This window comes from Trematomus bernacchii, unplaced genomic scaffold (assembly GCF_902827165.1).
Source record: "Trematomus bernacchii unplaced genomic scaffold, fTreBer1.1, whole genome shotgun sequence".
NCBI classification, from domain to species: domain Eukaryota; kingdom Metazoa; phylum Chordata; class Actinopteri; order Perciformes; family Nototheniidae; genus Trematomus; species Trematomus bernacchii.
This window is the reverse complement of record NW_022987582.1, coordinates 5,564,845-5,590,075: the sequence shown is the minus strand read 5'-3', so window position 1 is coordinate 5,590,075 and position 25,231 is coordinate 5,564,845. Positions and strand designations below refer to the sequence as shown.

The 25,231-nt window shown below is 41.9% G+C and overlaps 1 protein-coding gene across 2 annotated transcripts in view; it reads right to left on the bottom strand.

The window, feature by feature from the left end:
* The window catches only part of ptprub (protein tyrosine phosphatase receptor type Ub), a 156,061-nt gene extending 132,861 nt beyond the window's left edge, over positions 1-23,200 (bottom strand). For both annotated transcript variants that reach the window (XM_034127723.1, XM_034127722.1), the window contains exon 1: positions 22,974-23,200. In XM_034127723.1, coding sequence (XP_033983614.1) covers positions 22,974-23,043 — 70 coding nt within the window. In that variant the 5' untranslated portion in view covers positions 23,044-23,200. The remainder of the gene's footprint in view (positions 1-22,973) is intronic.
* Between the last annotated feature and the right edge of the window lie 2,031 nt (positions 23,201-25,231).

Sequence of the window (25,231 nt, the reverse complement as noted above, 5' to 3'; positions counted from 1 at the left end):
TGTCTTCTTGCTCTCCTGGGGGGTCCTGAGGTGCTCCCAGAACAAGATGAGATACATAAACCCTACAGCGTGTTCTGGGTCTAACCAAGCAAGTAACCCAGATGCCTCAACCATGCCAAGCACCTCTGACAACCTTCAATGAGAAGGAGCATTGGTGCTACTCCAAACTACTATTAAATGTCCAGGCCAATTTCATCCTCTAGTATCAGTGTACAAATCGAAAACGCATCAACAGCAACATGTACTTAAAGAAAGTGTTATTCACTCTGCTAGACACACAGAGCTAATGGTTTGAGGGCTTTGCTGGATGTGTTATTGAAAAGAAGAGTGCCTTCACTCAGTGCAAATCATGCTACTTCAATTAAGAATTAAAACAAGTTGCTACAGAAGATACATGATACTCTCATTTAAAAACAAAAATCAAGGCTAATGTAACCAGAAAAGGAAACCAGAGTGGTACTTGAAGAGTGCAGACCTTCGCCGAGAGAGTTTGTACATTTCAAAATGATTTGTGTACGCGCCGGTGATTCGGATCCCATCCAAAATGTAATGGGTTTCTCTCTCTACATCCGTCCAACAAGTTTATTGAAAACCTGGCCAACAGTTTGCCCGTAGTCCTATTGAAATGTGACAAACAAACCAACAACCTTGATGGAGGTCAAAATGAATGTTGAGGGGTTATCAAAAGGCTAAGTGATGTACACTCCATTACACTGTTACCAAGAACCACAAAAGGTTGCAAAAGAGCAGCGTTATCTCTGCCTGCCTTCTCTCAATCCCTTATTCCCTATTCCCTCTGTTATATTAACATATTCAAACAAACTGTCAAAGCCCCAAAACAAACAATTTGCTATCCACAAGAGTTTGCTTGGTTAAAAATATTCTGCATCTAATCTGCATACAAAGTATCAGTCTTTCGTCAGACGTTACAGGCTTTTCCCTCCTCTCCTTCTCTGTTCCTCACAGAGCTATCAGATGACAAGGTGAACACAAGGGTAATCAGTTCGGTCACTGCTTTGAATCTTTCTACTCTGGAAGGTTACACTCTTGTTTCCCCATTTGATTTTCCTGCTGAGAGTTAATCGACAAAATCAGTCTTTCAGCGTCACTCCAATCTTTACTACACCCAATAAACAGCCTGTCCAGAACTTCACTTCAGATTAACATTGCGCTTTCATGGAAAATAAAATGTATTTCCTAATCAAGATCAAAAAGAACATTATAGTACTTTGAATGCAGAGGAAAAGCGTCATTCGGTATTACTATTCTTAACTCAAGCAGAGCCCAGGGGATCAGAGAGGGGATGTTTTCGAGTCACGGGCAAGCACAGGCCTGCCTATCAGCAGAACGACAACCGCATGAGCGTGGGAAAAGGGTTTGAAGGCTTGATAGAAATTGCACAAAACAATCCAACATGAAGCAAAAACCTCCAACACAACTTCCCTCTTAATAAATATTCATTATTCAGAGCAGTTGCTTTTACCATACTCCCAACAAATTACTAATTTGTTTTTTAAACTAGAGATACAAAATGCTAATTGAGGTGCTTAATAAGTCAAAAGAACAGTGTGCGATTTGTTGGAACAAGACCCAATTAATTTACCGTCTTGACATTTCTACACTCTGCAACTAAGTTTGAATGTGGAGCTGTCTGCATTTAAATAAATTACTACTATTTATAAGTATAAAAGACTTGTTTTTCCCTTGACCCATTTTACTTTGCTTTTCTTGCACCTTTGCTCTTCCTGGTGCGAGTCCCTGTCTGTCTACAAATAGAAGAAAGCATGAAAAGGTGCTTTAAGCCGTGAGTGAGTGGTAGGATTTTGAGAGACAATCCCACCACTGGAGTGAACAGCAGGATTCATTTTACACAAGCAGAGAGATGTCAAACAATAGAAGCCCCAGATTTACAATTTCCCGATTACAAGCAATGTCTCATTAGCGTCCGATCGCGTGGTTAAGATTCTGCTTTCACCGAGACATCATCAAGGTGTATCTGTGCAGACAGAGTGGTAAAGCAGCTACTCCACCTTTGGCTTACGTGACACGTCTCCCGATATGAATACTAATGATGTGAGTGTTGTAAAACGACAAAGCGCGGCAGTCTGAGGCGGGCTCACTCATACACTCTTGATTGATTGATTGATACACAGTGCTAAATCAAAGAGCAGGGTGGCTTTTCAATCATATGCAGAAGTCTTTGAACATAAATAACAGCTACCATCTTGCCTGTGGCAGTTTTAGCTCACTATAAACGCAGGCACTTGGCAGTGACTTCGAGAAGGAGAAAGAATTCTTCACAAATGTAAATTTATTTGACACTTTCCCACTCTTGATTGGTTTGTATTGTGCCTCATTCTCCTTCCTACTCATTATGAAAGATGATTAGCATTATTTCCAGGCCCGGTTGAGGCAATGAAGAACACTAGCAGGTGGAACAGGGCAGTGAAGGCACCACTAACCCTAAACAGTACACCAGCCAGCAGGGAATCTCTGTCTTCTGTTGACAACAAAGAGAAACTGCAGCCCCTCACCTGAGACCTGAGCCCCTATCCAGCCTGCAGAGGTATAGTTATAACAACTCTGCTTACTGCACATTGCAGAGGGAGCTTTCTCCAGAGGCAATTAGTGGTGAAGAGCTTTGTCAGTTCTTTTCTTGTCTGTAATTTTAGTAATAGCTACCAAAAGAACAGAACCCCAGAGAAATGACTGCAGAACTTTAAAGTGATTAAGTCATGCTTTTGAATAAAAACTGCCACATTTACAGCAATATTTGTGTCCCTGCATTAAGCTCTTTTTCACTTTGAGGGAGGCATTTACACATCTTAATAGAAATACTTCATAATTTAAAAGGATTACTGTCTGCCAATTTGGCCATTAACCAATCAGATGTGGGAACACAGCCAAAAATAATCTTACCAAGAGTTCCAATAACTCTGGTTTGTAATTGTTGTTTAAATATATTTTGACAATGCCTTTCAGGATTGTTGCCAATCCTCAAAGCATCAAAGAGAAAAGTAACTAAGAGCAATCCATTTTTGGCAGAATTGGATCTTTTAAAAGTAAACAGACAAACAGAGAAGTGGCAAAGAAAAAGCATACATTGATAAAGGATAATAAACACACTTTAAGCTCAGTCCTGTGTATTTAAAGGCCGGTTTAGCTTTCAGAGGCTTTGCCATTTGGCCCATCAAAAGTCTGTGGGAGTGAAACTTCTACCTACTGCTAATAAGAACTAAAATATAACAAAATAATTAATGGCCAACAGTTTTGTACAATTATTTGCCAAATAAACAACATATCTTTTGCCATGTCAAAAGCGGTCCAGATTTCTTCAAATCCTTAATGCTTCACCATTTGCATATTCCTTAGCTTTCAATAAAACTGCTTTACAGTTGACATTGAGTAGGTTATCAATGTATTGCTTTTAACTGATGAGTTATCACATCTTCAGACACAATTACAACCCAAACCTCAGAAAGACAAATTTGCTGTCAGTCGCCGTTATGTATGAACAGAGATCTGCCAGGGGGACGGGCCGAGAGGAGGCGTTGTGAATCATGCGGCATGCGGCATGCGGCAGGCCTAACAGGTCGATAGGAGACAAACGTATGTCTAATAAGCCAATGATGAACCCAGAGAGGTCCCTCTTGTGGGGGCCCGGCCTGCTTCTAACAAATGTGTTATTGACTTCACACTGGCAGCCAGTCATAGAAACACACTCTGTATCTGAGAGGGAGGAAGAGTGTGAGAGATGAGACATGAGAGACTGCTGCAGCGGGTTAAAGTATTGATCACACATTCTCTTTATACCCTCCAGCTAGTGACAAGCAGGACATAATCTGCACGCACAGCGTGACAGCTCGAGCATCGGAGGAATCATTACAACAATTCAGCCTACATATGTATAAACATGTTTGAGAGATTTGTGCGAGGGAAGTCCCTAATAACCCGAAAACACAATTGGAAACACTCCAATGTTTTAGAAAATTGAAAATCAATTGTCATAACAGCTACTCTTTTATCTGCCTGCATTTACTGAATACTAAATGTTTTTTCTTTGGAACAACCAATACACTGAATAAGGGCTGCAATCACTAACCGCTTTTTTCAATTATGTTTGGATAATGACTTGTACAACTTACCCATAATGTTTTTAAATGTCTTGTTTTGTTCGACTAAAAGTCCAAAGCCAAAATATATACAATTTACTATAATGTAGGATTAGGAAATGCAGCATTTCAGCTCCACACAGAGTATAAGACATATCCTGGTAGCTTATAACTCCTTCATAAATTTAAATTACACTAATTTAATGATAAGTGCTGTTGTAGTTTATTTACATATTCTTAAATAAGTTACAGATAATGAAGATAAAATGGCAGTATTGCTTCAAGATTATTAATGTGTTGGCTCCACATAGAATTGTAAAGTGCACTACCCTGTGCAGTGCTTCCTAAAGGGTTATCACGAAGCACCAACAATAAGTCAGGAGCACACTAAAGCCATTTCCTATGCAGCAGTTATTCATCAAAGTGATTCAGTAATATTAACTACCGCTATGCAGTTGCATGCCGTGCATTATGGGTATGACTTATGAAGCTCAGGGGCTGAATTACAGTCACATGTCACTGAGTCCAGTGACTCCCACTGTGCCTGGCTGGACTTCACCTGTGTGTGTGTGTGTGTGTGTGTGTGTGTGGTGTGTGTGTGTGTGTGTGTGTGTGTGTGTGTGTGTGTGTGTGTGTGTGTGTGTGTGTGTGTGTGTGTGTGTGTGTGTGTGTGCGTGCGTGCGTCGTGTGCGCGTGATGATGGTCTAATAAACGGGAAAAGAACAGCTTGTTATCTTAGTCGTTATTTTCTTCCCCCAGCAAATGGTTTTCCCATAATTCGCATTTTATGTATGTATTGAACTTTCTTCACATGAACAATTAAATAACTGTGTGACTGCATTGGTTAATTTTGTCCTTCATTTATTAAAATGTTGCTACATAGTCAAAGAGTGAAATAATAATAATAATAATAAATTCGATTTGTAAAGCACCTTTCATTGCTAACAGCAATCCCAAGGTACATCAGAATTAACAGAGTGCCCATTAGGCTTAAGGACTTATACATGCTTATTTTATATAGGATTCTATAGGGTAGTCTATGGTGTTAGCTGCAGTGTCAGTTAAGCTGATGTTTATATATTTTTAAATAAACCTACAATAACTGATTATGTTGACCACTTGGTGACAGCAACAACAAGTATCTTATCATAAAACTGTGTGAAGTTGTAGGTAAACTAAATTGCTTCAGTTGCATTATTCTTCTCATTATTCAGATGTGTGTATATTTGTATGGTTAGTGTAAATACAAAAATCCACTCTAGGATTGCTGCCTAATTTTTCCCGTTCTTTTTCGTCTATCGCACATACAGACATGCGTTATCTGTGTGATGGTGTTTGTCTTTCTGTGTTTGCAGTACATATATTGAGGTATTAGCTTGCCTCCCTGCTGCGAGGGGGTAGCAGAATAGAGGTGGAGTTTGTGATAAATGTCCTGTTTGGTGCTGACGGAGCAGGTCCTGGAAAGCTATACGGTCCCAGGGGCCGGAGGCTAATCACAGCGGTTTCTCTGGAGCCCTTCTGCCTATGAATGACAAACAACTGTAACCCCAACTCAGGAAAAAAAAAACACACACACTCTCCTATCAATGATTTCATTTCCACTGTCCCAAATGTTATCAATATAGTTAAGCCACATTAAAATGTGTCTTAAAATTAAAACAAAGTTTATCACAAGATGGGGGGAGAAACAAAGCAGAAAAGTGATAAAACAATAAACTTAGATTATTCGTTGCAGCACGTCCTTACAGTTGGTAATACATTCCCACAGGGATTCCAAAGCATCTGAATGGCTCTGAGAAAAAAGTAATCAGTGTTTTCCGCTTTTCATTACCTGGAATTTAATTGCCTACAACCACCAGAGTAATGAATGTATAAAGAAGCTTCGTTTAGACCATTGTGAAGCATTTGGAAAGTTTTCCAAGCTTATCCTCTTGACAATATTTGCATATGTGATCAGAGCTGATACTGTGTGTAGACACAGTCCTGTTTAACAAAGCATTAATTATGTAAACTCAACAAAAGCAAAGCTGGTTCCCCTGGCCTCCATTTTCCTGTCCCTCCCTCTCGCTCTCTCATTCCCTACATCCATCCCTCCATCCTGCAAATCTCAAAAGCACGCGCTCAGACGCACACAAAGTGCAGCGAAGCAGAACGCATCCGGCTACACAGCCCGTCAATCTCGCGCTGCTGTGTGGCCTTGCTGCGGGACAACTCCAGCTCTGCCCAGACTGGCTGCTGGTGTTGATTTGAGGCTTTGCACAGGACATCATGAGGGCCCACAGAGCAGGGGCCAGGAAAACCGAGAGGGAAAGTGTAGAAGGAAAGACAACAGCAGAGGAGAGATGGAGTGAAGGGCAAAGAAGTGAGTAGAAGCGGCAGAGCGAGACGAGAGAAGGATCTGGAAGATGGTCTTGTGCACTTCTTTTTCAGCTCCAGCAGCACTAAACCCATGCATATAAAAGGCTCTGATAGTGGTTGTTGCTTCCAGACTTCAGAAAAACTATGGTGATGTTTTGCAGAGAAGAATTAAACATTTTTCACTTCTAGATCTGTCGATGCCGTGGGCAATAAGACAAGCAAAGTTCTCGCCACTGTTAAAAACATGCCAAACGCATCTGAAAATAATGTGCAAAATGGAGGAGGCTGTGTAAATAAAGGCCCCCTGTGAACGTGTAGCCTAAAGATATGTGGGTGTTGGAATGGTGTCAAATGATTGGATCAGGTCAATCAAGATGTCAATGTTGTGACAAAAAAAGTTGTGAAACAGAGCCAAAATTTTACGAGTCATAATAGCGTAACCACCTCTTTTAACACCCCCTGTGGACCATCCTCTTCAAAGGTAAGAATGACTTTTGCGGATCAAACCGGAACGAGAGGGGGGTTAAAAGAAGCTGTGACGCCAAGTGGAGAAGGCTCAGTGCAGCTGGGAAATCTGGCAGATAATACAGAAGCCCTCCATGTTAAACTAATCCTGCTCCTTCAGGCAATAACTGAACGCATCACTCAGCTTGAGCACAAATGATGTGTGCTACATCATCTCTGATATGATTGCATTCTTTCTTAAAGGTGGATATAAAAGAAAAGGCAGCGTGTTTATGTCTGCCTCTTACTGTGCACAGGTGTGTTAAAGTACCTCCCGTGCAAAGCTAGGCTACTGAGTAAAACGATCCATCACTCAAGGTAATTTTATATCGCAACAGGGATATGCAGAATAAGGTTAAACCATTCAACAACATATCTTTATATAATGAACAGAATTTGTAATGATCAGTTGCTTTTCACTGCATTTTTGAATATGTTTATTGGTAGTTGTTTAGTGCCTTCTTTAGTTTTGATGGGTTTTGTTGTGTTTGTGTATGTGTGATGCTCCATCTATGGACAGGAGTACCTTAGACTATAAATACAGTGATGTGTGGCACTGGTTGAAACTTCTCCTTATAAATAACAATTAAATAAAACACATTATTTCTCTCTTTATATATTTGTTCATTGATAAGTCTATAAAAGTAGGGGGAAATCAAGGTGTACCAGAGGCAGATACATTATCAAATTGTCGAATTATGAGAAGGCATTACTTACATACATTCTGACATTTTTGATCCACTATAAATTATTTGTATAATTAATCTTTTGTCAAAACCGCCAATACATTTTTTGCCAAGTGACTCTGCCAATTAATCAACTAACCATTTCAACATTAAACCCAGATACTTCATTACACTGATGAAGAATCATGCAAATTCAATATTGCCATAAAGTTGCCTGTGGATTGAGATAAAAACCCTCTCTGAATTTCTGCTCTGCTATGCCCTTTTTTTCAATTCTGTTTAAATGGTCAATACTGAACATGTGGCTAGTTATGTTTCATGATGCAGGTCATGATAGGCCTTTTAGAGAGGGTGGTATTACTCCAAATAGACAGCCGATCCCCAACCATGAAAAAGGTGGCCCGGATAACAGGACCTGTGACAGGAAGTTCTCCACCCTGCATGCAGCTAGCAGCTAAAACAATATGAGTGAGTATAGTGTCTGCAGAGATAATAACAGCATGATGTGTTGTGAGCTTTCATGTTGATATAACCACTAATGATCAACCTGCCTTTGTCTGGGTTTGTTGGAGCCTGGTGGCTTTGCTGTAAACCCCGTGCCACACACAGTGCCATGATGACGAGTGGAGGAATTTGAAAACTGTAATTTTCCTGAAATTATAATCTGCACTTGTAAACATATACGTCCTCATTTACCCTGCAGGAAATAAATCTGCTACTGCCATCTCTGCTGAGCAGCGACCAAGGAAAGAAAAATTAGCCCCGAAGCACTCTTCCAGCAATCATCACCAGGACAACCTCAATTTCATGAGCGTCGTGTTTTTATGTCTTTAGAGCCAGAGGTTGCAGTCAGCTCAGTTTTTCCTCATTTCCTGAAAACATTTCATCAAAGCGGCAGCTCGACAAAATCCCACTGAATCTGGCCTGTCAGCTTGAGACTGTCAACAACAAGGCGTCTGCGATGGTGCTCTCTCTATCCCTCGTTCCCTCCTCTCATCTCCATGTGTCTGCATTACCCCCCACCCCATCACACTTCTTCACCTTGACCAGGATACATGACTGGGGAGCTGACAAGCCCAGGCATGTGTGTGCGTATGTTTTCTGAAGCATTTGTAGGTCAGAAAAAACAGCCTCACTGGGAGTCTGACAGAAGGCTTAGGAGTACGTTTCAGTCTGGTCTGGCAGTAAAGCCTTGCTCATGAATGTTATATTACAGCAGTGTTTGTGGGGAGAATACAGACCATGCTAAATATAAACACATTCACAGAGAAAGACATTTTCAGTTTCAACAGGTGAGAGCAGACACAAAGCTATATAACAATACATTTCAGGATAAGAGGTAATTCATGAAAGTGGCCTTCACGAAAACTCCCTCAAGAGATTTAAAGTGTTTAATCTGTCGCACGCAGCTTCATACCGAAGGCTTAGATAAATCTAATCTGACACAACAAAGTTCCTCGATTTTCTGGTCAATCAAATCTTTGAGAATGAAAGGACCAAGTGGCCATGATTGTTTCAATGAAATGCTTCCTGTGAATGATACACTTCTCTTGCTAATTTTACTGCCCGGGGTGCACCTCAGGGGCAAAAAGAGCAAGAAGATATTGGTAAAACCTGGCCAATCCCATCAGCTAATGTGGAGAGTTAAGGCAAGCGGTGCTGTGGATCAATCCAGGTTAAAAGAGGTTAATGTTGTTTGCCCCTAGAGTAATGAAAGGCAGAGTGTGTGACTATGCATGACTGCAAATGTTTGTGCATATTATCTGTGAAAGATATGTTGACAGATATTGTAGATGCACTCAAAGTGGAAATAACTGATGGTTACGCTTTACCGTAGGGAGGCAGGCTTGTTGTACGGGGGTAAGACAAGACAAAAGGGATGCCTGAGATATTGAAGAAAAGCTGCGCTGTGTGTGTGTGTGCGTGCGTGCGTGCGTGCGTGTGTGTGTGTGTCTGTGTGTGTGAGAGAGAGAGAGAGAGAGAGAGAGTGTGCAAGCGCATAACAGCATGAATTAAAGCAAGAGTGTGACTTCTATCAAGCAAATTATAGAAAGAAGTTCCTAGAGCGCTACTTGCTCATTACCTGAAGATGAGTCACTTTCCCAAATTACAGAGCAGCCAAATGTCCCAGGTGTATCAATTGACCCTCCTTCTCTACCCACCCATGCACTCAACCACACGCACACACACAAACACACACACAATTGCAAACACCATTACTCATAAACTAGAAAAAAAGCAGCACAGATCTGAAATCCAGGTGTGACATTTGTACTCTTCGCCACTGTTGCCATCGAGACTTGGTTAGTGTAATCAAGTTAATCTGTACAGAGGGAACTGGCTAATGAAGTTACCTTCTCCCATCGCCACAGGCTGGAAAATGATGTCTCTGTCGGATGCCTTTTAACCTCCACATGCACGCATGTCTCCCGCAGAAGACTCCGGAAACACACCTTCACACACACAAGCTTAATGAGTGCCTGGGGAGGCAGACACACACGCGTCTGCTTTGAGCTCTTGCTCATTCTGCATAGAATACTGAGCCCTTCCCAGAAACACTGAGTGTACTGTAGATCCCCAAGAAGCCCCAAGGCTGAGAGGACAAGGACAAAGATGGATAGGAAAGACAAAGCCCGGTGAAACGGGCAGGGGGAATAATGGAGCAATGAAGATGCAGAACTTAAGAACAGAAAAGCACCTCAACACAGAGAAGGATGTGAAGGATACGTCTTTTAGAAAGCTCAAGTATAGATTGTTTTCCCTGATGTCCAGTTTATAAGAACCCAGGACCAGCTCAACATGGAGGAATGTTAGAGAGTGTGCCACGACTCATTTTATGTTTTATTTGAACCATAACCTGAATATTATTTTATCACCATGACAAAATATGTAGTGCAATGCATCGCCATAACTGACTTTGGCTGAAGAACGAAAGCAGCTGACAACAGCTGTGAGAAAGCATATGCTTTCTATGTTTGTCTTCCAGTGATTCAGACTCAACACTTTGTGCATCTGCTTCAAAATAAAAGCCTTCAAGAAAAACTAACAGATGGCGAGTGAATTCTGTACAACAATGCAGGCCCAGGTGTTTGGCTACACCCAATTATATGTTCTTAAATATTGGGCTAAATATACCTTTAGGCACTGATCTATCTTAATGTTTAGGCAGGTAATCATTGTAAGTACACTTAAAATATCATAAAATATCCTGAGCAGATGGCACATTTTGACCATTTGAGTACGCAGATGCTATTAGAACTTGGATACTGAGAAATCTGTGGCGAGGTGTGAAGGTTTAACAAGTGTTTTTTTCAACTTCTTCTTAACAAATGTATTGAAGTTAATGAGTGATAGATATCTGAGGGATTAATAAGATGTGACATTAAGAAAGAGAAAGGTTTTTGATGCAAATGGCAAAAATAGGCCTCAAATGTTTTATAAGTGCCTTGCTGCCTTTATGAGCTGCTGCTGAAGCTGCTGATATAATCTCAATCAGCAGGCCAGACAACGTTCTATTGTATTTTAGGAGTCCACTTTGTAAGAATTTACACTATGATGATGAATTCATCCTGATGAGAATGTGGTCCCGAGATTGTTAAACCTTTTTTCTATATAATAGTTGATTATGAGCCACAGAATCCTGTTACAATACATGACTCTTAAAAAACACATATTTTTCTCAATAACTCTCAAATTCACCTTCACCTACTCTTCTCACATTATTCATTTTAACCAGATGGTATCAAGTACAGGTGCAGACACAAGCATTTATTCGAACTAAAGAAATATCTTTCTTTTCAATCTCTTGAGAAAAATAGCGGACTGACAGACTAACCAATCTTAAATCCTTCAGCAGGAGTTTGTGGCGACTCAGGGACTCAGTGGGCTGGGATAAATCCTCAGTTCCATGGCCTAAGCACTGAATGAGCCCGTTCCCCCGGGAGCACATGTGCCTAACCAAGCCAAAAGACAACCAGTGAAGCGAGGAACCCTCCTCGGAGAGGTAAAAACCTCCTTAATTCATCTGCAATAATGATAGTCTGAGCCGCCATTGCATCTTCGAAAACCCAAACTGAATCCATAACAGAAGTCGGCTCCTGCTTTCACTGACAGAATCAGGCACCCGCTGCTTATCCTGGCTCAGAGAAAGGAGTTAAGAAGTCAAGATGTCTGGGAGGAGTTTTCCTCTTTTGCTTTTCCAGTCAAGAGTAAATGAGGCCAAGTTAGAGAGACAAAACACATTCCTGTCTGCCTCTTGTTCTGGCAGTGTAACGTCCGACGTGACTCTGTTAGCCCTCCATGCTGCCAGCCCCTCTGATGGGATTAGCCTTTAAAGACTGTGGAAAACAATTCCCCGCTCCCTTTGAAACCAAAGTTGAAACAAAGCATTGCAATGTCACGTTGTGCACTGATAAATCTGTCAACTATTCACCTGCAGGAATGTTCTCTAATTCAGGCAGAGCTGACACCAGGAACAAATGCACAGGTTCATTGTAAATAAGAGTAATGCGATGAATTAGGTGGGCCATTTGATGTAACCTTTCTGTGTTTGGATAAACCCGTTCCCTCCATTGTTATTATTCACGCTGACCTGGCTCCATATCCTTTCTAAAGGCCAACAAATAGCTTCACTTGTGGTGCAGAGGCTTCAGGTTACCTCTCCATGCGGATCACAATAAAAGCCTGGACTGACAAGAAAGAAACTATTTTACCATTCCCTGTTTCTCATGCCAGACACAGGCTGTCCATGTTTCCTAAAGTAGAGGAGAGCAAGGACCCGAGGGTATCAGGCATTTAGCTCTGCCTTACAGCTTGTACTCAGTTAATGAGAACATTAATTACATTCCAAAAAATCCAAAATATCCCAAAAACAGCAAGAGTTTGCATTCACCAGAGAGATTAACAATCTTGCATGTTTCGTTTCAAAGGTCCTGGTGTAAGGCACATTTGTCTGAACGCTGCTAAAATACCTCGGGGAGGTGTACGGCAAAATATTACCATTGTCTAATTAGGTTGAGACAAATTATTAGGAAAGTTTGAATGTGTGAGGAAGGAAGATAAAGCAAGAAGGTGGAGGGCTTCCCACTGTGAGTAAACAAAGCGATCTGCAGTAAAGCCTATTAGCGCCGAGCAAGGGATCTCAGCATCAACAGGGTTCCATTGTCAGCTGTCTTATTGTCACATGATACCACTGCTAAGCAGAGTAATACCCAAATTAACCACCATTCTGCTAATGCCCATTCTCCTGTCCCCTGTGATCAGCCTACTTCCAGCCGTAATCCCAGCTCTAAGCGGATTCTTAATTACCCTGGCTGTCCGAACAGACAAAGGCCAGTCCAACCTGCTCCGAGGTCTCTGACACACTGTGTACTCCATCTACTCTCTAAACACAGAGGGGCTCCAAAGCTTGTTTCTATGGCAGAGTCTGGTTCTTTCATCTTTGCAGTGCAATGTATTTATCATTAGGAAAATATGTCCTCAGCACACTATACTATTATTTTTCATTAGCACTTCATAAAGGAACGAAACAAACAAAAGCTATATTATAATACACATGGCTTAGATGTATAGAAGTTCAAAATGGCCAAGGGAGTTAAGCAGATATTTGCATATGATCAGGTGGGAAAAGTTACCAATCCTTTCCTTCCATTACACACCTAGGCCCTGGCCAGCCTGCAAACAAACACAGCCACACACACATGCACATGCACAAGGGCCAAACAATTATTATAATCTTCTGTGTGTGCTTTTGAATCAAGCTCTTTGTTAACGACTCCCCGTGGGCTCCCTGGACATTCTTGCATTTTTCTGGTTTTGAGCTAATGTGAGACAAGCAAATGGACCCTTTGGCTGCAGAAAGTCCACACTTTTTGAAAATGACATGAAAGCTTTCCGTCCACATTAGCCTTTCCAGTCCGTTTCAAAAAGTTTGCCATTCATATTAAAATGCCAAAAAAACGAAAGCTTTGAAATGTCCTCCACTGGGCATGCGTAGGCCCCTAGAGCCAGGAGCTTTACAGTAGATCACATCACAATGGTGGTGTCAGCATTTTGGAAAAGCTCCCTTTTCCCCCTCACATGACAATGTTAGACCATGGGGAAACGTCTTCAAAAAGGTCAAACTTTGAGTTCCAGATCAGCATGGACAGCAGACCAAGAACGAATGCTCTTTCAAATGTATCAACAACAGTGTGGACATGGTCTTTGTCTGAGTGTGGAAAGACACATGAACGGCTCCTCAAACAAGGCTCTGGGTCACGTTGGTGCCCACTTCAATCCACTCATAAGCCCCTCATCTCTTGGGGCCTTCACCCCTTGAATCCCAACCTCCCCTTTGCTGGCAGATCCAAGTCAGGCGCAAGAACAAACAAAGGTCTTTCAAACTGTTTGACGAGCTGTCTCTCAGGAACGCCGAGCAGCTCAGCAATCACCAGGAGGAAGACCCCCCGAGGGCTGTGGAGCGTGCCCTGAAGGAAGGTTTGTCAAGGCTACCACACATGGCATTCGGTTGACAAGATTGCATCTCTGGGCCTGTATAAACAGACCTTCACATCAAAGTACATATGGAATTTGGCTGCACCTGTTCCTGGGCAACGCAACAATGGAACAGTGATCTGTAGATAAAGGGCACCGATAGGTCCCTGGTCAGGAGCTATCCCTCTTCATTAGTGTCCCTGCAGGGCCGACTCGCACTCCGTATAAACACGCTGGGCAGCAAATACAGATTCATTTCTTTGCCCTCAGGCAGTTATACCACCTTGTCAGAAGAAATGAATAATAGACACTGTTTACAATGAATCGTCTGCTAATGACTGAGTTGTATTGTATACTGCATACTGGTGAAACAAAAGGGGAACACCTGAAAGGCTTGCCCCTGAAATGTCTTATAACAATACAAAGTGTAAAAGCCAAGGGAAAAAGTGATGTTTGGTTCTTTTTATTAAAAGAAAATGTTCTCACGATCCCCTGAGCAACCGCTGAAATAGCAACATGTCAAAGTGAGGAGGGTTGTGATGGGAGGTCATGAAGAATAGACAGGAGCGTTTCTAAAGGAAGAAGACAATAAGCTGACTGTGACAGGCTGTGTTTGAGAAATCAATAGGCTCTGCTTTTGCTCGGTCTCACTTCAGCACCTGAAACAGAACAAAGCGTCAAAGCCCGGCCGAGTTCCCAAGCTCTCTCTACTAACATCACTTGACAAAAGCTTTTCAACCCCACTGGCGGTCAGAAGCCAGTATGCTGTTAGCATATCTTAGCATGCCACCAGACTCTGCATATCCACTCCTTCTACTTACATTTAAATAAGATGTCAATACATGCCCTGCAGTCCAGAGTAGAAAAAGCATTACATGCTTTTTTAGTAACACAAATTACCAACTTTTATTTATCTTTTTACAAAAGCTGCCAGACTACTGTGTCAATTTCTTTGCAAGAATATATGATGAAACATCAAGCAACATTCACGTTGCTCTTGTGAAAACCATGCAGTTCGAGTTTCGGTGAATTTCATGAATTTTAAATAAAGATTTTAGGGGAATATCGGCCCCCTCCCTATTTCATGGACACGTGGACATTTTCAGATGAACTTCTTGAAAACCCTGCTAATGTCTTACAGACCAAAACAAGATTAGTCGTCACCACATTCTTGTAAATAGGACTTTAAAATGCTCAACAGGTTTGGAATCAGTTTATTGACTGACTTACAGCCAGCTACCACATCTGCCATGACCTTCCCATAACCCAGCATCTGTCACAGCTGAGTGTCACCGCTGCGCCATGCCACTGTGCTGCCAGGAAAAAAAAGACATACAAACCGCTTTCAATTCACGGCAAACTGGGATGAGCAATGAAAGCTGTAGAACAGAGCAGATATGGGTTTTTTTAAGAGCTCAATTTTACTTAGGCTTCATGCTGTGAAGGCCTCAAATACTTTGCTCTTTTAAATTGGCACACTAGCCATTATCCATGCTCTGTTACACTTTAATGCGCTTCAATTTCCACTGTCCTAATAAAGTTTATGTGAAAGAGTGTGAGTCTAATAAGAGTGAGATACATCAGGGTGATAAGTGTTCGGGTTCATGGCTGGGTCTGTGAGAGGATACTTCATTGCCCAAAGGGGCCGGTCAAACCAGAAATACCACTTACCCTCAGAGAGCAGGCACCGTGGCACAAAGGCAACTGAAGCCTGCATCCATTACACCGGCAGGGAGAAAAATGTCCTGAAGAGACTGTTTTGACTTTTAGAGGAGCGTCAGCAGTTCAGATTTCACTGGGAGGGTGCAGCGGACTGCAGGCAGCTCAACAACAGGTTACATCTCCACACTGAAATCCTGCCCTAATCCTGAACCCTGACTCCAGTGACCTGAGCATTTGTTACACACTACATAGACAAACAACAGGGGGCCGGGAGAATCTGGCTGTAAATGTGTTGACATAGGAGAAAGGTAAAGAACTGAAACACGGCCAGTGGGCTAAATATAAACTGCTCCTGAGGCTTTCTTTCCTCCGGGTAGGGGATAAGCGGCACTCGCAGCATCAGTCTTCCAGACCCAATTTCTGCAGTCTGGCGCTCGCTTCCTCTGGGAAAAAAACACGGGGACTGAAACTCTCATACATGCTTATATTTCTTTGTTGGATAATTACACATCTATCTGTGCTGGGGCTACACAGTCTCATTCTCATCATATCCAGGCCATACACACACATCTGTGTTGAATGATACATTTCCCTGTCCATTATTCAAGTAAAACATATGCTTTTAAGTGATAATGAGTATAATAGACCTGCCATTTTAGACCAGTACATCAAGGGGATATTTTGTGGCTTATTTGTAATATATACAGCCTTCTTATGGAAATGAGGCCCCCTCTTTCATGTTTCAGAGGATTTCCACTTTTTCCTGTCCTTTGCTCTACACACAATGCTGCAAACATTTCTCTGCTGTAAACCAGGCTCCTTGTGTTACGTCATGCAAGTGCTGGCTGGCTGGATAATTCGCAACTACATCAAACTCGCGGTCACAGACTGGATGCCACTTTGATCAAATTTAAAGTGGACCCATCATGCTATATTTAAATGATATATTGTAGGGCCATACCTATATAAGGTATATTTATACGTTTCTGTCTTCAAAATACCAAACAGATCATGATTTTAAGCCATGCCTCATTTCGCTCTGTTTGTTGTTCTCCAGCACTGTTTTTGCAGGGGTCTGATTCTGTGAGCTGCAGCTGACCACGCCCCCCTGCAGGAGAGGGGAGCGCGCTCTGAACAGCTGCTGGGCTGTCAGAAGAGGGGGAGAAAAATAGATCTCCGTCTTCCGTGTTTTATTATAGCCTATTATTATATAGAGTCGTTATTCATTTGTTTTAAAGCTCAATAAATAACAAAGAAGACCTTTGACCGGCACTTTTGTGGGTGGGTGTCATCTGCTGGTGGACTAACCGGGAGAGAATTACAGTGCTTGCCTCGACGGGGAGGGATTGCATTGAATTAAAGCAGCGGGAGCAAACGCTTGCCTCGGGGAGGGAGAAAAAAAGCGACAGCGGAGAATAAACAGAAGGGTAACCATGGTAACTATGCACGGGAAGTCTTCTTCGCTGCTTTTGTGGCAGACTACAGCGCCACTTACAGGCCTGGCATATGTACTACAGCATCTCCAGCGCTTTCGAGCGGCAATGGCCGGCCGTGGCCCAACCCCACATTCCCCTGATAGGTGGAGAGTTGGCCCAATAGCCGTAGCGCCACTTCTGTGACGTCAGTGAAGTGTTCAAATCTGGATCAGTTTTTATCAGATCCGTTGCAGCCCCTTTTTTAGAGATTTGGGTATGGAGGAAAATAGAGAGGGTTGTGTTTTCTGACACTTGGTGAGTTCCCTGGAACACCGGGGACACATATTCATGTATAAAAGACGTACAAAAGTGCATTTTGCATGATAGGTCCCCTTTAAGTAAAATGGACTTGCCGGGGTTTGAAAAGATCAATACCACATTAATAAAACCTGGCCGAAGGAGCTGAGAAGCCTGCACTCTGGCTGTCGCTGCAGAGTGGAAAGGAAGAGGCAGGAGGAGGCAGGCCGAGGCAGGCCACCGACTGTAAATCTCTCAGTCTTCTCTGCGTCTTTTGCCGTGTGCTGGAAGGTCTCAGAGTTACCCTGAAGAGCCCAGAGCGGCGGCTGTAGCCCCTGCTAGCCTCCTTGCATGGCATGACTTCCGTGCCTGATTTCCAGCTCTTACAGGCAAAAGCGCTAATGAATAAGGATTCTGATTAGCACATGCAAAAGCGAGGCACACATATTAATATGCTGTGTTGTCGACAAACCCTGATATTTTAAGTGCATGTTTCAAATAATGAGGGAACTCTTCAAGAGCTCATTGTTTGCCAGAAGAATGGGCCAGATATGAGGGCAGAGGAGAAACACAGCAGAAAGGATCCTGCTTTCGGGCATTGCTCTCTCCTCAACCTGCTGTCTCTCTGCCCCAGAAACACGACTCCACCCGGCACTTGACTTTTCAGAAGAGCAAACAATCGTTTCGCCTGAGTAGGCCACAACTCGCAGAGCCTTCAACAAAAAAAAGAAAACAGAAAAAAGTCGGGACTGATTTAGAAACAGAATGGTAACGTGTGATTAAAAACGAAACAAAATGCTCAGCAGGATTAATTAGGCACAACCATCACAAGATGCCTGCGAGCTGCAGTCTAGCATAAAGAAATGTCTGCAAACTCAGCACGGCACAAACTAAGTTGAGATACATCACCATAAAATAATGAGAAATGAGACCAGCTCAAGACCGAGGAGGCCCCTGATTGGACACGCTTCGTCTGATGAGGCGTACCAATCATGGCGCTTTGGCATTAAGCAGAATTCTTTGAACACATACACTAGATGGATGCATTTCATCTTCCAGGCTTGTGAGATGACTAAGCCAATCGGGGGCTGGCTCTCCTCCACAGCCCCACATTACAATAGATCAGAGACAGAAACTGGAAGAGGCACACTGCAGAGCACAGGACTCTTCTCATCAGCACCCCGCCTAATCACTCACTCCACTGCTGAAGGCAGAATGGACACTCAAGTCCAGCTAGAGTCCTGCTGTGGGCTCAGTTACAAAAAAAAAAAACACCCTGACAATTTATCTGAATAAATTCCTCTGTCTTCTCTCTCGGAAAATTCTCTCCTCTCCAATCCCCTGCATTCTTGTAAAGTTTTCCATCTGCTCACTGAATTACTGCCCATGATCCCACAACGATGGAAATCAACCAGTCTTTTCAGGAGTCTGATTCAGGCCCAGTCCCCACCGCCCCTCTCCCTCTATCCACAGACGGTGGCCTGGCTCCTGCAGGGAACACTTCCACTCTGTGGTGCGAGGCAACATTTTCTACTTGATGGTTACATTTTTCTTCCCTGCAATAATTCAACAAGGATTCTCAGCCTCATTCTTTCCGTCCATCCATAGACGCTTATTATATACAAATGACATGGACTCTTAAAGGTAGGGTAGGTAAGAATGGAGAAACCAGCTCGAGTGCGCTAGAATTTGAAAGTACACAACCGAAAAAAATCTGCCCCTTCCTTCAGACTTCCTTACAGAGCCCCTCCTCCAACACACACGAATGCGCACATGACCAATGAGGGCACGAGATAAGTTTGTGCACGAGATGGAAGGCTGACAGGCAGGTAGGTCATCCAATTATCTGCAGCGGGCCGAGGCAGATAATTGGACTTGCTTGTTACAGCGCCACGGCTTCCACAGATGAAATATTTGTATATATTTATTGTCAAAGCATTTAATGTATTCATTGCTTTCGGGATGTTAAGAGCATTCCATGGAATATAACAAAAAGTGTTTCTGAAGTGAATTACCTACCCTACCTTTAAGAACTAGGAGATGATCAATGTAACAATAATGACCCTATACTTTAACAGCAAGCGCAGGCAAATAGTGTCAAGCCAAAATATTTTTGAAATCCTGTTTTTCATGTTAGGAATTGTAGTTGTTTAGTCTCCTTTGAAAAGAGCCTTCTCTGTTTCCTGTTTAATCTTTTTTTCTTTTGTCCGTCCGTTGCATGTATCAGCATGTTACTGCAACTGTTAACGCCATCTGGGCAGGGTTTGACTAGAAAATGTCACAAAACACAAATGTCCTTGTCAAATGTCTTGTTTTGTCTGGAAACATTTCCAAATCCCAAATATATTTAGTTAAAGGTAGGGTAGGTAATTTTGGAGAAACCAGCTCGAGTGTGCTAGAATTTGAAAATACACAGCCGGAAAAAATCTGCCACTTCCTTATAGAGCCCCTCCTCCAACACACACGAACGCGCACATGACCAATGAGGGCACGAGATAAGTTTGTGCACAGATGGAAGGCTGACAGGCAGGTAGGCCATCCAGTCATTTTAGCCGGGCCGGCTAAAATGATTGGTCGTGCTTTTTACAGTACTACGGCTTCCACAAAACATTTTATGGATTTTTTGTCAAAGCACTTAAGATATTCATTGCTATCGGGATGTTAAGAGCATTCCATGGAATAAAACAAAAAGTGTATCTCGAGCCGGTTTCTCAAACTTAAGTATAATGACTGAAAACAACATCAAGTCTTCCCATTTGAGAAAATAAAACCTGGAAATGTTTGAAATGTTTTCCTTTAAAGATTACTAAGGATTATTATTTGGTGACAAAAATGTTCTTAATAGCAGCTCTGATATCTTTTAAGCTTATGTGCTGATGGTCCTACATTTCTTTTCCCAGCGCTGATGTAAAGTATCATTCATTCCATGCCATGCTTCAACTAGACCGTCTGGGCTTGAAAGTCCTTTTCATCTTGATCCAAATGTTATCTTATTCAGTTAAATAGGCAAAAAGGATATTCTGCATTAACTTTAGATCAAACCAGGAAATGAGTGTGAGACACAGGATAATTACACCACTCAGTTGACACAATTTGCTGCTAAAAGAGGAAACAGATGGTAATGGAACATTCATCCAATTCCCATAAGAGACAAAAGAGGAGTGAAGGTGTAACAATGGGCTTTACAACATAAATCAACACATACACTGGAAATCTGGACCTTCGTGTTCATGACCTATTTGTGTCTGAGAAAATGTGATGCCAATCGTGATATTTTTTTCCCCTTATCCACATCATTACACTCCATCCAGTGCGGTAGAGAGCCACTATATTTCATAGCCTCTAATAATTTCACTTCCCATGAACTGACAGCCTGTATAGACGGCAGCATATGCAAGAAAGAAAGAAGACATTACATTACATGTCATTTGTTAGACGCTTTTATCCAAAGCGACTTACATACTCCATACTGTGGACAATCCCCACAGGAGCAATTTGGGGTGAAGTGTCTTGCCCAGGGACACAACGACATGCTTACTGCAGTGGGACTCGAACTCGCTATCCCCTGATTCAAATTCCAGCACACTACCCACTGAGCCACAGCCTCCCTTGGAGATATGGATTACATAGAGTCAAAAAGGCCTGAAATGTGCAGAGTCTTAACTGTTATTAAGCATTCAAGGTCAAGGTGTGGTCTCCACACATTCACAGCAATAAAGGCAGAGTGTTGATGAAAAGGAGACACTCTGAAGATGGTGGGAATCTAAGGCTGCCTTTATGCTCATCATTTCCTCCTGTAGGATGAAGGCAGAAGGGAGTCAGGGCAGGGAATCAAAAGCCCCCAAAACAGCAGCGTTAACTATTATCTGCTGATGGGAGGGTGAAAGCGCAGATGGCGAGGCTTGCAACACTCCAGTTAACAAACTAAAAAACCTGCGCCATGTACATTTCTGTTGACAGCCGTAGTGAAGCGTCCCTGTTCCATTCAGCTCTTTTAATTACCTATGTGAGATTGAATCCTTCATATGTCTCAGCCCACTCCTCTTAATGATCTGCTCCATTCAGCTCTGGACAATACACACTCTGCGTGCATGAGTTTGATGTTGATGTTGCTTCTTTCACAATGAGTTATACAAGTGTTGTAGTGGCCATTAGTTGTTCCACTGCCAGTGAGGAATATAAATATCAGCCAAATTCCAATGAAAATACCAAGTCAAATTATATCAACATCATCAAGCTTTAAACGGTGTCACATTCAACCACATCGCTATAGGGTTGAAGCAGCCTACAATGTAAATACATTATTATCAATATTTCTGCCTTATTACCCTGGTTTTATGTATTACAAGGGTAGAATTATGCCTGTGTGCATGGTGTGTCAGTGACAGAGAGACTCTCACAGGCCCATGTCCTTTTAGCCTTTGGACAAAAATACCCAAAGGCACTCTAATTTTAACATTGCGTAAACAACCAATATAAATCAAGGAATAAAAGCAGACATTTGGAAAACATGAATTTGAAAGGGTCTGTCATTTCTATAAAAAGTTATTTATTTTTACCCCTCTGCCCTTCTCTTTCAATCTCTCTGATGTGTTACTGATTTAAACAATTGGATGTATTTGGATAATGAATTTTACATTTTGAAAAATCACCAGCTTATTTATTATTACAAAAATAAGAAATTGCATGATTTTTTGCCTTTAATCTGAAAAAAAAATGTTCTCCTTGAGGTAATTACGCTTCTTTGCACTTAAAACATGCAAAGAAAAGCCTACAATTTGGGATTATAATGAGAACTTGTTTTTATTTCAATCAATAAGAAGCCTTTTACATTAAAACCATCCTCATCATGATGTAAACTTTTAGGGGAGACGCAATCCAACATCTGTGTGGAGCAGCTCCTCTGGATGTCATCACAGATTCAGGCTGATGGGGTTTTGGGAAATTCCTGCTCCCAAATATCGACTAAATTACCTAAAAGTCATGTAAGTGTCGCGGATTCTTTTTAGGTTAAAGTGCTGCTGTGAAATAACTGATCTGTAACTTTAGGTCACAATGTAAACCACCACTACCAGGTGCCTTTAAATATGATTGAGCAATAGCAAACTGCAGAAAGAGCGTGTCGCAGGAGACTGTGCTGTTTTGGGAAATGGGAGCTTTCCCAGAATACCCAGACGCTGTCCTCCTAAATAATAAGCATGCTTAAGAAAACGTAACACTTCAGTTCACAAAGTTATTATGAATGTGTTTTTAATTTCTGTTTAGAGGATTAACATTGTGCCTTATCAGTAGGCAATGGGAAACAGCAGCCAGCCGCAGATCCACGCAGCAACGTGTTTTGGAAAGGAGACACAAAGTTGGAACCTTCACCAGACTCGCTCCACTTTTGCTCTCAGTGGAGTTTTCATCCACATGTAAAAACTTCCCAACCGGGTTAAGCAGATCGAGATGAATTTGCTCCTTACCTGTTGGCCCCTCGATGCCATCGGCGTAGATCTGAACAGTCAAAATCAACAGAAAGGCGCAGGTGTTCATCGTGTAGCTGTTTTAGTCCACTTTAAATGTGTAGAATAAATCATTTCATTCACTCCGTGAGGTCCGGGCGCGCGAGCCGAGCCCATCTACTCCCCCAATTCTCACTGAGAGGAGTTTCAGAGACACTGAAGGAGACAGGGCAGAGCTAGTTCTGCAAACTGACGTCAGGGTAAACAGTTCAGGGAGAGATTTCTTTCTCAAGCCCACTTTCCTTCTCAGCTGCCGCTTATTCGCTGATCCAAAGTATGAGCCGGGCGCCTCCAAGAGGCCGCAGCCGGAAAGACACCGTGGTGTTCAGAGCCAGGCCCCAGACTGCGAGTGTGTCATCTTGTAATTCTATTTTTGTGGGGAGTGGGGACATGAAGGTTTTGAAAGTTGAGAATTAAGATTAGTTTAAAAAATGTGAACCTTTAGCTGTCCCTATTCCTTAAAAGGCTTGTTTGAGGTTTTGAACTGGATTTAAAGGTGGAGGTCAGAATTAGGTTAAAATAAGTGGTGGTTGTTATTTCTATAAGACTCATTCATTTTGGGACTAAACATTTATCTCCACAACACATTTCAGGGTTACTTGGTATTTGTTAACGTAAAAATTAAAGTTTGTGGTTGTAGTGGTTAGGGGTACGGGAAAGTCTCCAGGAATACATGTTAGTTAATACTAGCTCTTAGTGTGCTATATTTGGGATGTGACAAGCATATATTCCCCTGTATACAGTCTATGCTATTTCCATGCCTTTTCCTCCATTTAAGGTTCATCTTTATTTGGCATTACTTAATATACAGCTCAAATAACCTGTCACCATGCACCCACAGGGTCATTGTTATCAGTCTGACAACAGGTTGAGAAAATGCTCATAATTAAAGTGAGCTACAGCCCTTGTGATTAACACATAACCCCTGTAATGTGAGACTTTTGTGTTAACAATCATATAAATGCAAATCATATGAGCTATCTGAGGTCTAATTCAGCTCTGCATAATCTTAACTGAACAAAAATATATTTATACTGTAGGCCTGTGTCATATTAGAGCTTTTATACAGCTGATGTTAGCCATATATTCAGACAAGCTTCACACCTCCGTGTGACAGGTGCAAAGCATATTTCTCCATAAATTAGAGTCTGACATGTAGTGTGCATTGAATTTGCATTTGATCGGGTCACTGTTTTCTTCTCTAGCCATTGCAGGCCATGTTTGCTGCAATGTTTGGAGAATACCTGACATTCTTTTATGTATTGTACAGTGGTGTGCAGTGATGGAGTGCATCTGAAGTCCTACTGAAATTATGTAAGAAAATATGGTTTATTTATATTTAACCTCAGTATTTCCATTTTCTGCTATTTAATATCTCTGCTTCACTCCATCTCAGAGGGAAATATTTTACTTTATACAGTATGTCATTACACATATATGACAGATTTAGCTGCTGTAATAATGTAACTACTATTTTTCAACATCCAACTAACAAATGTTGATTTAATATTAGCAAATATATAAAATATTAAAATATCTGAGTACTTCTTTCATCACTGCTGTTGGGAAAACTAAATGATATAGCAAGCCAATGTGACTTTGATATTTGAAAATTATCTGGCATGTCGTAATCTTATATTTATATATGTTTAAAAGCATCAGATGTGTACTTGATCACAACTTGTCGGACACATGTCAGATGCTGCAAGGTGCCCTCCTGTATATCATTACACAGGCTCTGAGATTCACCTTTGAAATTGTTTTACAAGTGCTGACTCTGCAGCCACGGCTCTGCGTGAACCAAGCGGGTGTTAAAACATGGCCGGGCTGACACGTTTAGTTGTGGATCCAAGATTCACAATTGGATCAAGAAGCCATTATGCATGCTATTCATCATTCATTTTGTTGTCCTGTGGATTTAATTACAGGGGGGCAACAGACGCATCGAAGGCTCCCAACATGAGTGCACACATCTTAGTCTCTAATGTTGTTAGCCCCCAATGACAGATGAACGATGCATTGCTAAGCAAATTACTTACTTTAACCAAAGGAGCACAGCGTATGTCAAGCTACCACCTGTAATTACACCTGCTTGATGCATGGCAGCCATTTTGCACGCTGTTATTCCAGACACAGCAATTTATTTAAACTAGGGAGTGCTTTGGCGTGAATCTATTCAACTGCATGAAAATGTAATATGCAGTAAACCAAACAGGATG